This window comes from Eurypyga helias, unplaced genomic scaffold (genome assembly GCF_000690775.1).
Source record: "Eurypyga helias isolate BGI_N326 unplaced genomic scaffold, ASM69077v1 scaffold49925, whole genome shotgun sequence".
In the NCBI taxonomy this organism is placed as follows: domain Eukaryota; kingdom Metazoa; phylum Chordata; class Aves; order Eurypygiformes; family Eurypygidae; genus Eurypyga; species Eurypyga helias.
Window position 1 is genome coordinate 1 of NW_010250531.1, and position 14,045 is coordinate 14,045.

General features: G+C 46.0%; 1 protein-coding gene across 1 annotated transcript; it reads right to left on the reverse strand.

Annotated features, from left to right (window-relative positions):
- Positions 1–1,385: 1,385 nt before the first annotated feature.
- On the reverse strand, positions 1,386–13,379 carry PLOD1 (procollagen-lysine, 2-oxoglutarate 5-dioxygenase 1; the record flags this gene model as incomplete). The annotated part of the gene is made up of 18 exons (XM_010151686.1): positions 1,386–2,184; positions 2,423–2,548; positions 2,807–2,953; positions 3,359–3,463; positions 3,728–3,793; positions 4,070–4,183; positions 4,718–4,859; positions 5,671–5,796; positions 6,243–6,347; positions 7,040–7,161; positions 7,440–7,571; positions 7,684–7,785; positions 8,106–8,203; positions 9,331–9,394; positions 10,971–11,083; positions 11,567–11,730; positions 12,787–12,923; positions 13,288–13,379. Coding segments are annotated over 18 exons (2,111 nt in total), but the record flags the coding sequence as incomplete, so codon positions are not given.
- Between the last annotated feature and the right edge of the window lie 666 nt (positions 13,380–14,045).

Consider the following 14,045-nt stretch of genomic DNA (forward strand, 5'->3'; position numbering starts at 1 on the left):
CACCACGGGAGCCGTAGTCTGAGGGCACGGCCGCCCGCCCTCCCCCCGCAGCAATCACACCCCCGGAGGCGTCAGCGTGGGGCAAGGGTTTAATGCGGGTTGCCCCGGGTGAACCTGTACATCTGTGACAGACTCCTTCATGCAATCACCGTACCGGGCAGAGGAGCGACAACAAAATCAGTGAAAAACCTGCAGAACAAATACATACACCTTCCGGCACCGCAACGAACGGCCTATCACGTCCCTTCGCTTGGTTACACAGAATAACTTCACCTAATAAGATTTATTATTGCTTTACTTTTCAAACTGATTGTCCTTGCCTGGATTTTTCTCCCTTGGGCACACGTGAGTGTGTAGACTTTGAAACAGACCTAAAACGCCTCTGGAAAGCAGCGGGAAAAGGTCTACATCACCTTCCTCAGGTCCATTCAAACTGTACACAGCTCCCTGCCAGAGTTCACATCTAAAGCTATTCTGTCCGCATTGATGTCACCCATCCTAGACGACAGGACTCTACACCTAACAGTCAGACAGTACAGAATCACAGACTGGTTTGGGTTGGAAGGGACCTTAAAGACCATCCAGTTCCAACCCCCCTGCCATGGGCAGGGACACCTTCCACTAGACCAGGTTGCTCCAAGCCTCATCCAGCCTGGCCTAGAAGACATCCAGGGATGGGGCATCCACAAGTAGATGCTTCTCCACAGTAGAAGCTGGAGACACAGAGAACAAGGAGGAAGATGTTTTTTCCTAAGGACAATCATGACGTGAATTTACTGCGTGTGGAACATGCTAATCTGGCAGACCCAGAGCGTAACTGATAAGCAGCATCTCACAGGCAACGGCAGAAAAGGCTTCTCCTCCTTCCCTCTCTAACCATGGGTCTCGTCTAGACAGAGTTTTACACCTACCAGTTCACCACAATCTCTCGGCACTTTCTAGCTACTCATTTGTATCAGCCCCGACCCCACTGGAGACGCGTCTGCAGCAGAGTGATTTCGTTTGGCATCTCAAATAATAGAAACACTGAATAATGATCTCCTCTAAGCACCAGAGAACAGCTCTTTGATGGCCCATTCAAATTAGATGCAAAGAAAATTATCAAAACCATCTCTGAGAATTGGAATGAGGCCACCAAAAACCACTGGCACCTCTGGGTTGTTATCCAGAGACTGATCAGAGCCCTCGACATTCTTAATATGGGATAGAATGGAGACAATTAAGCAGTGATGCCTTCCTGACTGATCGAGTTATTCTCAGCCTTCCCTTTCTTAGATTTTATTTACATGGACTGATGTGGTCTGAATCTGTCTGGGTACTCACGCTCAGTTTAGCCTACCTTCCATTGCTGCAGCTACCTTTTATTTCTTTGGCCTGATCCCAGAGGTAAACTACCATCAGCAGACCTTCCTTCAGCTAACTGGAAGCACCTGTACTGCTGCTGCTGCTGCTTCGAACTTTGTGATACGCTCCCAAGGACTGCAAAGAGGTAAGGAATCAGATGATCTTCAGGCTCTTATTAATTACTGAGTTTCACCTGGTATGACATTTAACTGTTACGACTCCCAGAGGCAGCTCCCTGACTGGTTTATATTTGGAATAGTATCCAGGAATTATTGTCCAGTCCCATATATGCTGTGGATGAAAATGGGCTTCCAGCTACTCAAAGAGAGAGCTTGTGATGTGCCTCCCAAAAGCTGCATTTCCAGTCCAAGAAAGCATTTCTGTAAAGCCAACCAATCAGCTGAGGTTCAAGTAAATCGCATTTCCGAGAAACAGTGGATGAGGCGCAGAATCAAAAGTGAAGGCACAAAATCTCCTTCCGAATTCTACAGCAATATTCCTAGGTATTACCTGCAGGATCAGAGAGGGAGATCTTCCAGTAGTGGAGTCATAAAATATCATTTAAAAATCAATACTCAAATAGCTTTGATCAATGCCTTAGAAACTCTCAGTAGCATTCCCTGTTTCCACCCAAAGTCAGCCGTGAGCAGTGCCAGGGAAAGGTCCTTCCTGTGAAGCATGGCTCTACGGGTCAAGAAAGGACACTGCGATGTAACGGGTTCCTTTGGTGGTTGGAAGACCTTCATGATAGTGTGTCAGGCGTCCTGGATGCATAAGGGTCCACCCTTTCCGTGGAGCTCGAATGGAGCAGTTGTAGCGCAGGAACCGGCAGCCTCCTCCCTGATAGAAACAAAACAAGAGGCACACCAGCTTGGTAAAAGCACCCCAGGGAAAGGGTCTCTGCCTTCTCCTGGCAGCCCTTCTGAGAGTGTGAGGTGCTTGGGGAATCTCCTGTGCTCTGAGGCACTCAAGAATCTTCTACCCTAGCCCAGTCCTTAGTGTGAAGATGACTGATACAGGTAAGGGAAGGGTTTCCAGGTGAAGGCTGTACTGAGTTCTTGACACTGCGAACGCTTACCTCATAGTCTATCCCAACTCGGTTCAGAGCAATGTTAATGGTAAAGGTGGAAGCGTCATGATGGGGCATTAAAGAGGGCTGCTCGTCAGGTTTGTAGCGAACTACGAAGGCTAGCTCAAACTGAGCCTGCAGGAGACAAGAACAAAGTGCACACCTGTTACAGGGCTACAGTAGTCCATGGCTACTAAGCTTCAGAGCAGGGGGAATATTTAAATTGCTAGGAGAACATCACTGGGAAATGGCCTATTTCCTGATACATATGCCATACTCAAGTCAGTTCCTCCATACTGCATGCATATGGCTAGAGGGTTCAGTCTTTTCATAAAGCTACAACTGGAGGAGGTGCTGAGCTGACCACAAGTTTTGAAGCTAAGGTGTCCATACCTTGGTGTAGTATCCTGGGTACAGTTTCTCTGTGATGGGTGCAATATAGTCCAGAAGAAACTTATACCATTCTCTTTCAAAGCCAATTTGGTTCATGTGTATGTCAATAGTTGGGACGTTCTCATATCCTCCTTGTATTCTGCTGTCCTGAAATAGAATCATGAAAATACCCCTAGGGATGGGAACCTTGGACTTCAGGAATGAACAGTAACCTGTTTCTGGTAACTTCAAATAAATATGATGTTTATTTATCAAAATTTCCAGGATGGAAATCTCATTTCAAACAATTAAACCCTAAGGTAAACAGTATTACCATCAGAAGGGCTGAACACTGTAACTTCAGAGAACACTAAAGAGGCCTCAGAAAAATTAATTCACAGTTAAGAACAAGGGCAAAATCACAGAGTTAATCAGGAACAAAACTAGAGTATTGCCTCCAGTCTCCTGGTTTAACCGTGGGATCTGATGCCTTCCTAAAGGAGGCACTGCTGCCACCAAATACACACAGATAATGGTGTGACCCAGAAATCACAACACCCCTCCTTTTCCTACCGTGTTGTCTCCTGTGGACCACTGGCCATAATGTTCCATTTCTTCTACCAGCTCATCACAGGCTGTGTCAGTGAATATGGGGAACCAGTAAACATCTGGGCAGGGCTGCAGACAGTAGACAGGTGAGAAAGCAGAAACAAGGTCAGAAATTTATCTTCTGATTTATGTGCCCCACTTCCACTTCAGAGAGCTGGAGATGTACTTCTAGAAGAATGATTTGGCTCTAAAAATACTTTCATGTTTCCTCTGCATTTGAAAGACTACGAGTTCATGCTGAACTGCTTATTCCTGAGAATGACAACAGGGATGATACAAGCATTGTCCTGATGCTCATCTCCCATTCGGATGGATAAAGCAATGTTTTCTTACCATTTCTACCAATTTCCCTTTCAGAGCTGCTGTGTAGTTTTCATGGATGTACTTTTCTCTCCAGTCCTGCAGTTAAAAGATAAGCAAACCAGTCATTTCTGTGGGATCTGCTTAAAGAGGCAGAGAAAGGCCAGGCACTCTCGCAGCAGTATTTCACAGGCTTTGAAGATCCAGGTATTAGGAGTCACATAAATGCCCTCCCTTTCAGTTCTGACTGTGCTCCTCATCCCACCTGAGAGACACCGTTATTACAAAGCCTGGACCTTCCTTACTGGTGAAGCTAGTCATCAAATCTTCACATGCCGCATTGCTAAAAGCTTCTGAGCATGCAGGTTATCTCACCTCAGGGTTGCTGAATATCTGCCAGAGGTCGTTGTGGAGGTGAGTTGTCTGGTAATTCTCCAGGGACAGTATGTGTCCGAACTGATGCCGATTTGTCAGGTACATAAAGATTCCCTGCAGGACAGTGGGAAACAATCAAGCTTTGTTTCCAGGCCTCACATTTTTGTGAGCCACTATGAAATATAAGCACTGCACAGTTCCCCAGTGATGATGGCTCTGCTCAAGCTGTTCATTTACTCATTCTTTCCCCTGCGGGCCTTCAGTTTAATGTCCACCCTGGATATGAGGAACTTTGAAAGGTTATAGCCAGAGCCAGTAATTCTGTGCCTCTTGTCAGCCAGGGCTGGAAGCAGAGCAGATCAGCTGCAGTGAGATTAGGTTCTTCCTTCTTACGCTGTCAACCCCACTTAGAACTGCCCTGAACAGGCCCAAGAAGAAAAACATTACCCACATTTAGTGGTCCCTGGCTCTGTGTGGTTTCACAGCAAGATAGAAATCCAACACTGTTCCAAACCTGCATAGTACTGAGCAATGCCAGGTCATCCACTACCATGCCCCAGCAGAGCTGAATGCCTTGAAAATACTGAATCTTGGCACCTCCACCTGGCATGCAGTTCTCCCCGGCCAGCTTCTCTCTCCTTGACTGACCTGATTCCGAACGTTGTGGCAGAAAGCCATGTCAGCATCCAGCTTGCCACTGTGGAAGAGATCTCCCTGCTCCAGCTCCGATCGCAGAATCTTGGCTTTAACCAGGTAAACACTGCTGATGTAGGGAACGTTCCAAAGCCCACTGAAACACAGGGGTAGGAGAGTAAGACTTGAAATGCCACTAAGACAGAAACTGCTGGAGTTGATGGGGTGGCAGGCAGCACTGGAGTGTCAGCTAGGCTTGCCTACATGAGCCAGCTGAGAACAGCAGGGAGAAACCATACCAATGGGAATTGTCATTCCAGGAAAAATCACATTGTCCTGAGCTTTTAAGCTGCACAAACGCTAGTCCACTCTGAGAGCAACCAATTGTGACTGGTTTTGCTAGTGACATAATTAATGGCTTCAATCTCTTCTCAGAGAGATCAACATATTTTTTTCCAGTGATTAAAGAGACTGAACCAGCCAAAAGCACCTAAGCTGATTTCCAGCATTTATCACACATAAAATGGACTAAAAAAAACCCAAAAAGAGGGTCCCTCAAGAATATGAATGAACCAACCATTATACGTCGTGAATCTTCCATTCATGGATCACCTGGTGTTTTATGAAGACTATCTGATAAAGATTAAACAGCACTTTACAGGATTTGAAGGATCACATTAACTATAAGGCACAGGTGGGAAAACATGACATGAAGTGATTTCAGCAGAGTCAGGACTCTTAAACCCTTACTCCGATCATAAAAAAATCTGCTCTAAGTATGTTATGGTCTCTGCTCGGGGGAGAACACAGAGCAGCTTCCAAATGGGAGTACAGACTATTCCTTTTCTATAGACAAAGACAGTTGCGCTCTCTGATTACTTGACATTAGCTGTTTTGATGATAATGTGCTGCAGCAAGCTTTACGTTTGAGGGATTATATCAGTTAGAAACTCTCTTTGCATACTCACACCCTCCGCCTTTGAACAATATCCACATAATCTTCCGAGCGGGCGTAGTATCCATCGGGGCTCAGCGCTCCCCAGAAGTTTGACCACAACTTCTCATGACGGCTTACCAGTGGGGCAATCACCAGCCTGTGAGCACAAAAGAAAAAGGAATTGCAGGACAGGATGTTACCACAGGAAGAAAAGGAAAAGATTTGGAAAACACAGGACCTTAAGAGTTAGATTCTCCCTTACTTACAGAGTTGCTGCTTCTAAGCCTGTTGGAATAGATTTCATATAAGAAAGAGCAAATATGGTCACAATCTCCTATCTAACTGTACCCTAAAGCAGCTCTCCTAGGATCTGATTTGTTCTAGTGATTATTTAAAGACAAAACTAGGGATGATTTACATCCACTGCCTAAAATCCAGGAATTACAACTACAGTAAAAAGGGACCAAATTAAGGGGTGTTTGTCTAACATTCAATCTCTGGTACAGTTCTCCTAGTGCCTTACGCATCTCGGTGATGAAAGAACTCACTGTATTCCTCATGTGAAAGATGGCCAGTAAGGATTGCTCAGACCCAAGAACTCACTTGTTCTGTTCGATCAGGATCCTCAGAGTCTCTGTGTTCTTCAGAACTATCTCAGCATCCAGGCTAAAGTAATAGTCACAGTCGGGATCCTTTCTGCACAAATCCCTGTAGCCAGAGAACAAGAAAAGTCGCATCAAAATCCTCCTAGAACAGACTGAGACAAGGGAGAAAACAGCAGACCTTGTAGACTAAAGGTCTTCTGTGTGCTCAAAAAAGTTCAGTGTAACCTAACAATTCAGAAGGCCAGCATAGTACAAGCACACCAGGTTCAGTATCCAACAGCACACACTGAGACACAGCCAAAATCAACATTTAGCCAACCGTTTCCCCAGCGCAAACTGAAGAGGTTCCCATTTACGGTCGGCCCAAATCCAGACCTGAACTCAAACTCACACCTCCTGACCACAGTCAGGAAGATACTCTGCCATTAGCCCTTAGTTTTACCACTACACTCCTCCTCTTCATAGTTATAGGGGCAAATTCTTTGTGACTGTGACTTTTCATCTCTGACCGAGTAAAGGCTGCTTGATGAGGGTGGGAGGTACAGGGCTATCCTCCTAACAGAGCAAAGCACCAGTGAGAACTTGGATTCTGAAACTGGAAAAAGGGAGCTGGTATCAGGGCTGACTTTTTTCCAGTATATAATGGGCATGGAGAGTTAATGCTAAGAAAATCGAAAGAGGGTGACTGAAAGAAGAGAAGCATCTACATGATAGTGATGATACTCAGAAACACTGGACTGCCTTAGTTTGGACACTGGCTGACTGCTAGCCACCCTCTATGGCCTTGTCACTTACATGCCCAAGTTACGCGCCTCAGCGTTATCCACCTCATCATCCGGCCCGACCACTCTGATGGCGAGATACTCTTTGCCATGCTCTTTAACAAATGAGTCCACCTCCATCAAGTGATGCTGCTCCTGTATCAAAGGAAAAATAAGGAAAAATAAAGGAGATGAGCTCATCCCAGGCTGCTCAACCTCCTGCTTCTTGAAAATGCCAAACTAGATGAGCGAGTTCTTGCCACTTCCACATTCCTCCAGCTGGATGGAGCTATCTTCTAGGTGCCATTGCAGATAAGAACTGGGATTACAGAGCCTGGAAGTCTAGTTGAACGTTGCAAAGGTGCCTACCATACAAGAGAAGGTATACATTTTCCCTGCATTTGCCAAGACCATCACAGGCCAAGTTTACTCACGTGGTTGTGAATGAAGAGCTGGATTCGTTGTTTTGGGTAATTAAGGTTACGAAGCCGCAAGAAAAACTGGGAGAGGAATGGGGTGGGCTGCTCGATGAAAATGCCAATCAGAATCATTGGCAAGGCCTCATCCTACATTCAGTGAGAAAAGGAGAGAAGTGGTGGCTCAGGTACATCAGACACGTAAGATCCCATTGTAATTGCAAGACTTGTCTTGAGACCTTTGAATAGGCATCAGCCTTACCTTAAACCCCGTGAGGCTTCGCAGACCTTCATCACACACAGTGCACCCTGTCTCAAATGTCCATATTTGAGGAATATAGTTTCCCAGGTAGTTCAGCTGCAGCTGCAAAAGGCAATTTGTCATTACAGGGCAGGGGAGTTTCTCTGCATGTACCCCCAGGGTTAAGATCGTGTTTTATCAGAACTTCATTTACCTTCTTCTTGGACTAAAGAAGCTAAAAAGCCTGAGGGTCTAATTACAAGCTCATCTTTGAGCCAGACTCATCCTGCTGATATGGACCTGGACCACTTAGTGTTTCTCAAATGTAAATGTACACAGGAAAAGTCAGTATATAGGAAGACAGTAACCTGGTAAGACTCAAGGCTAAAGGGTCACTTCACAAAAAATACACATCAAATCTTTCTCTCAGGACACCCACTTACCTTGGTGGGTCCATTTCCATGAATCACCACAGGCAGAGTGTCATATAACAAGTTTCTTGCTCTCACTCGTGAGTTTTCAAACTTCAGAACTACCTCATCTGGAAATGACATTGCCATCATGTTATCGGAGGAGAGGAAGGCTTTTATTAATAATTAGCGGCACAATACCTCCCTTCTAAGGAACAACTGCTGAAAGATGAAAGCATGGACGTGGATGATAACCCCGCACAAGTAGCTTAAGGGCTAAGAGCATATCAAGAAAGGTGAAAAAGGGGTCAGGATGATCCTGTGAGGTAACAGGATGGCTGGGAAGTTTGAAGGAGCACAGCTTGCTGGGCTGACAAACAGGCCTTCTACTGGGAATGGGCAGAAGCCACACTGAAACAGCCTTCCAAAACTGGCATTGACCAATTGTGCTGTGAGGAACAGCTACTGGTGGCCAGGGGGGACTCAGGCCCCTCCCACTCAACCATTCTGTGCACCTGTTGTCTGTCTTTTTCACCCCAGATGGAAGTCCACCCTCCTGGCAGAAATCAGCCAAGATGTCTCCTCAACACAACCACACAGAAACCTTTGGAAACAAGAGTAGTACAGATCCAAGCTCCAGTTCCCATTTTTATAATGAGCACAGGAGCCAAAAGCTACATTGTCACTATTGGGTTTACCCAACTCAAATAAAGACGGAGTGGTGCAGGACTACAAACTGAAAACATTAGGCAGTAGTGTCAGGAAAGTGAGCGAATCACTTTTGCCAGGACTAGAAAACTCAATCAGTCAGCAGGTCGGGTCAGAAGCCCGGTACGGTGCGGCAGCGTCTGGCTGCATCTCACCTTCCGTGGCATTCCACACACAGCTCTGAAGCGGAAAGACAGGCAGGCCCTGGGCAGGGTTACGTGTTATTACTTGCACTGAAGTCCCTCCCAGTTTCAATCCCCGAGGCTAATACAGCCCGACATGCACGGCGAACAAAGTGGCAGGGAGGTGTACGATGGAAAACCTGACCTGCATTCCCCCAAGTTAAGAGGGAATTGCACTGAGAACCTAGTTGGTCGCAATGGAATTGTAAACAAATCCCAGAACTCTGGCAGAGGCTGTTTACTGAGGCTTATTCAGCAGGGACAGGAATTTCTGAAATTTAATCCGTTCAGCCACAACACAACTTTATTTCTGGTGTAGGCACACAGTTGCGTTCCAAGGAGAAAGGAGCTTCCTTCTTCCATCTCACCTAATGCTCCATTTAAGTTTTGGAAGATCCGGCTTCTTTGGTCTAGACTGATGTTGATACTTTCCTTTAAAGGAATAAGATAAAGACCTTAATTAGAACTAGTGGGCATCCATTCTTCACATGTGAGAGACCCTATGCTGAGCAAAGATACATCACAGTCCTATAACCATGTCCATACTCCCCAAGGTCTGAAGCCTAAAACACCACCAGCTAATCCTCATTTTCACTTGAATCTGGGACAATTCACCATTTTCTAAAACAATTTAAACATATTATATGAGGCAAAACCATGCAAATAAACATTTTAAAGCTGCTGTGGGTATGCCATAATAATACACAGCGTATTAATGAAGTACACTTGCAGTACAGCCATATAAAATCCACGTATGACAGCCAAGATAGCAAAAACATCTGCTCTGAAGACAGTTTCCTGCCACCTATCCGCAGGGCAAGCGTTTCCCCAAGTGCTGCTCCAGGTACCAGTGTCAAACCAGAACACAGTAAGGGTACAAGGCCACTATGTGCAAATTTTTTTTTTATCCCTTGCTGGAAGTCACACTCTGGCTGGACTTTTGTCAGATTAAAATCCAGCTCCGATTTAAGAGAGTCAGTGTCCCTCCAGGCATCTATGAAGATTGATTACTGGAAAGGACAGCAGGGTGCTAACATCCGCTGTCTGAATGCCAAGTCAGTGGAATCACTCAGCCTTTGTGTGGCACAGGGCCAGAACTGCAGATGAAAATATTAAAGGAGCTGTTCATGTTAAAAAATCATGGGCCATATTCACATTAGGGGAAGTAAAAAAGTGCAGCTGTTCAAATTTCTCACCAGCCCTGCTGGTAAGAGAGTGCAACTCCTCTTCTAATCAGCCCAAAAGCAGTTGTCTATTGCTAATGCTTCCTCTTGACTTTACTGTTACAGTTTGATGACTTAGTCCCCGGGCATTTGCGATGTCCCTCAGGGACAAGCTGCACTGCGTAAGGCAGCACTGGGCGGGGACAGCAGAAGCAGAATCACTATGTGGGCTGGATGATTCAGCCTGGAATGACAATGATGCTTCCAGGGTCCTTTCCAGGCTTCTGTACAACATTATGTGGCACGCTATGCAGGCTGATGCAGATTTTGTCTGCCAGGATTTGGAGGTGTGTCCCTTTCATCACCTCAAATCTGCTCAGGCCTCACCCGCCTCTTTACCTACAACGCACTGTAGTGCTAGGCTGGATACCTCTAAGTCAGCACTGCACTCTGCAGGGAAGACACAGGCCTGAAGTCTAGGTTTCACATCCCCTGTTAGTTCTGTCACACTCAAGGGCTTTAAACATCAGCACATACAGATGCCAGCAGAGTTTCCAGTAAGATTTGTTTTAAGAGTCCTCTCCTCCCATTCATATTTTGAGCTTAAAGATAAAAACTGCTAATAACAGAACAAAGGTGTGGTAGTTAGAATGCAAATTTTCAGAAAGGAAATGCATAACTAGACATACTACTGGCCTTTTCTATGTAAACATGCCACAGCAGTAATTAAGGGGCAATATGTATGTGATTAATCCTCTATGCAATATCCCTGTTGACAGTAAAGGAAGTTAACAACGATGCTTCTCAGACAACTCCTCCTAACCCCAAAATCTAGCTACACCTACTCTTTTTTCTGGATCCAAGAAGACATTCGTATAGAAGAGCTGGTCACTGTCATCATCCTGCCCTTTCCACTCCTCCACAAGCTTCTTCAGGTTTGGAGCATAACCTATAAAGCCTGTGGGAATAAGTATGAAGAGATGCTGCAAACCAGACAACCAAAAAAGGTACATTCTCCTGTATACCCACGCTCTCGCTTCTTTCACACACAGTCTCACTCCACTCCGCATTGCCGCAGAGATACAACAGCTTTCAGAAAAGCATGACTGACCGCACTTCCCAACATGGAATGACACCAGGACTGAACCTGTAAACTTCAGCAGCAGAAAAGCTCAGATACCCTGAATGACAACTCTCACTGAAAAGGCAGAAGGGATAGGGAGCAGGTTCCTATCTACATGCAATTCATAGCGAAGTCCCCTCCCACCAGTAAACAACAGGAGCATTGTTAGTCTTCCCATTACAACCAGGCCTTCGGTTTGCACCATCTTCTGCAAAGATGCCTTCCACAGCTAGTCACTTCCTACTTCTCCCAGAGGCCTTCTAACAGGAGGAAAAAGCTGAGAGAGGTTCTCAGCTGAGAGAAGGTTCTGCATCTTACCTCCAGAGCCCAGGAAGCGCTTCCCATCGCGCACCTGAGGGTACTTGGCTTCCAACTTTCTGTCAGGATAGATGTAGTTCTCTGCTGAGAAGACCACCTTGCTCTTGGCTTGTTTGAACTTCTTCAGCAGTTCTGTGGGGCCCGAAGCAAAGAGGACGTCATAGCTAGAGGAAAAGCCAAAGAAAGGAATGGAGTCAGAAACACACATCAGCGTGAAATTTCTAGAAACAGCTAATGCTTTAGGAATCCCCTTCTTTTAGCTCTGCTTCACAGTATTACGTGGTGAGGTCTCTTCTTGCTTTTCCCCATTTGGAACTGTGAAGCCCTGGTGCCCTCACTGTCACAACTTTTTACATACTGGAGGAAGAATTACTCGGCCACTCCTTTCTGGATTAAACAAACTCATAGGTCATGCTTTTTACAACTTTTGGTATCCTGCCACTCTCCACTGGGCTCTCTGCAAATCTTCAGGAGGAACCTATACCAGACACTAGTCACTGGGTGCTGCACTCCAGCCGCTCTCTCACCAGTACTGGGTAGAACTGACTAATTCCCAGGGAACACCCTCAGAATAAGACTTGCATTTTCTGCAAGAGGGTTTGCATGCTTCAAACTCGTTTTGGTGAGTGAAAAAGTTGCTCATACCAGAGATTAATCATTCTCAACTTCTCCAAACACATGCAGACACTTGGAGTTACAAGAGATATCTCCCTCCCACGGGAGCTACCGATGGATACAGGCATCCCAGCCCTGCCTGTTGCTGGGCACATGAAAAGACAGTGAAACTCCAAACCGTCCTTTTCCCTCTCCATATTTCTCTGGCAGACTAATGCTTGGCTCTCGGGATTGTGTTGCAGCCTGCCTCACCTTATAAAACAAATAATTCTGGTAAGAAAGGCCAACCTAGATCCGCAGAAATTGTCTGCTCACTCTGTGCAGATAGAGGCAGCCAAATTCCACCCTGGCAAAAGCAGGTAAAACACTATCAGCCTTATGCAAGAGCTGGAATCAGCCTGTTCTGGTCAGGCCTTCCCAGCTGCCACGGATGCAGTTCTGAGCAACACTCAGGCAACTGCAGAGAATTCAGAGGGGAAAAATACAGAGGAGGTCTGGACACACCTTCCAGAAGCAATCTACTTCACAGTTCATTGCTTCTGGGTAAGAACCTGTCCAAAGAGCCTTATGATTCAGTTCACGGCAAATACTTTCCAACCCATTACCTTTCTATGAAAAGGATGATCAAGTCTTCATTATCCGCATACTGCTTCAAAGCTGACTTCAGGAGACGGACCTTCTGCCCACCTCCTGCTGGCTTCTTGTCATCTCCACCCTGCCATTCCTCATCCAGCCCCAGCACCTAAAGAAGAACAAGCACAGGGTCTACTGAACAAGTCACTTTCCCAGCCAGACTCCCAGGAACGGACCAGCACCCACAACCTCACCAGTCCTGACAACTCCCAGTGCAAATCACAACAAAAACCCAGCATCAGGAGAGCTGGACTAGGTGCATACACCAGCCTTTGAACCATTCCCTAGGATGGACAGGCAGAGGACAGAGTAAGAGACTGCTGCACACATGCCTCAGTCACAGTATTTTTCAGCCAGCTGCATAGGGGTGTCCTCTCTTGAGCTTTTATTTAATCACTTTGTGGTCAAGTCTTATCCATTGCACACTTCAAGATTCCCTCTGACCAACCACCACTAAGGCTGTTACCCATCACCTGGACTTTGTAGTTGAAGAACTGGGCTGATCTCCTAAAGCGCTGGAATCCCTCTGTCTGCTTGGTGGCAACAGTAAGAATGAGCAGGTTTTCTGTGTACAGGAGAAAGCACAAGAGACACGTTCACCTTGCGTTGTTTTCACAACCAGCTGTTCCATACCTAACGAAGGGGTGTTACTAGCAGACACTGAGCCAAGTGAAGGATCAACAGTCTTAAAGGTGCTTGGCAGATCTGACAAAGGGAAGTCACAGTCCAAACACTGAGAAGCAAAGTGACTTTCCCAGTACATTCTGTAAATTGATGATGACTCCAGCAATAGAATCCAGGAGTCCCAACTTCTGCGCAGCCACTGCTGTTCACGGACACAGGCTACGTCTGTTCTATACAACACGGTAGATGGCCAGGTTCATTTTAAACCCGGCAGCCTAGCTGTGGAGCTACCACATCCTACTGAGGGGAAAACAGCTTGCTTACTCCTTACCTGATTATCTCTACACTGTACAGAGTTAAGCACTATGGGTGTTATCACCGCCCCGAAAGCTTCAACCTCAGGAAGAAAACCAGCACCAAATCCTACTTGTTTGCCTGGATTTTCTTGGTACCAACTCATCAAAGATTTGTAGAGGGAAAAAAGAGAGTGTGGACATAGCCAATGTTTTACTGGAGGAACAGAACACGGCAAAGGTGCCCTCAAATTTCAGTGTTTGATTGAAGAACCCAAAACTAATTGCAGCACAAGCAAGACCATTCCTTTGCA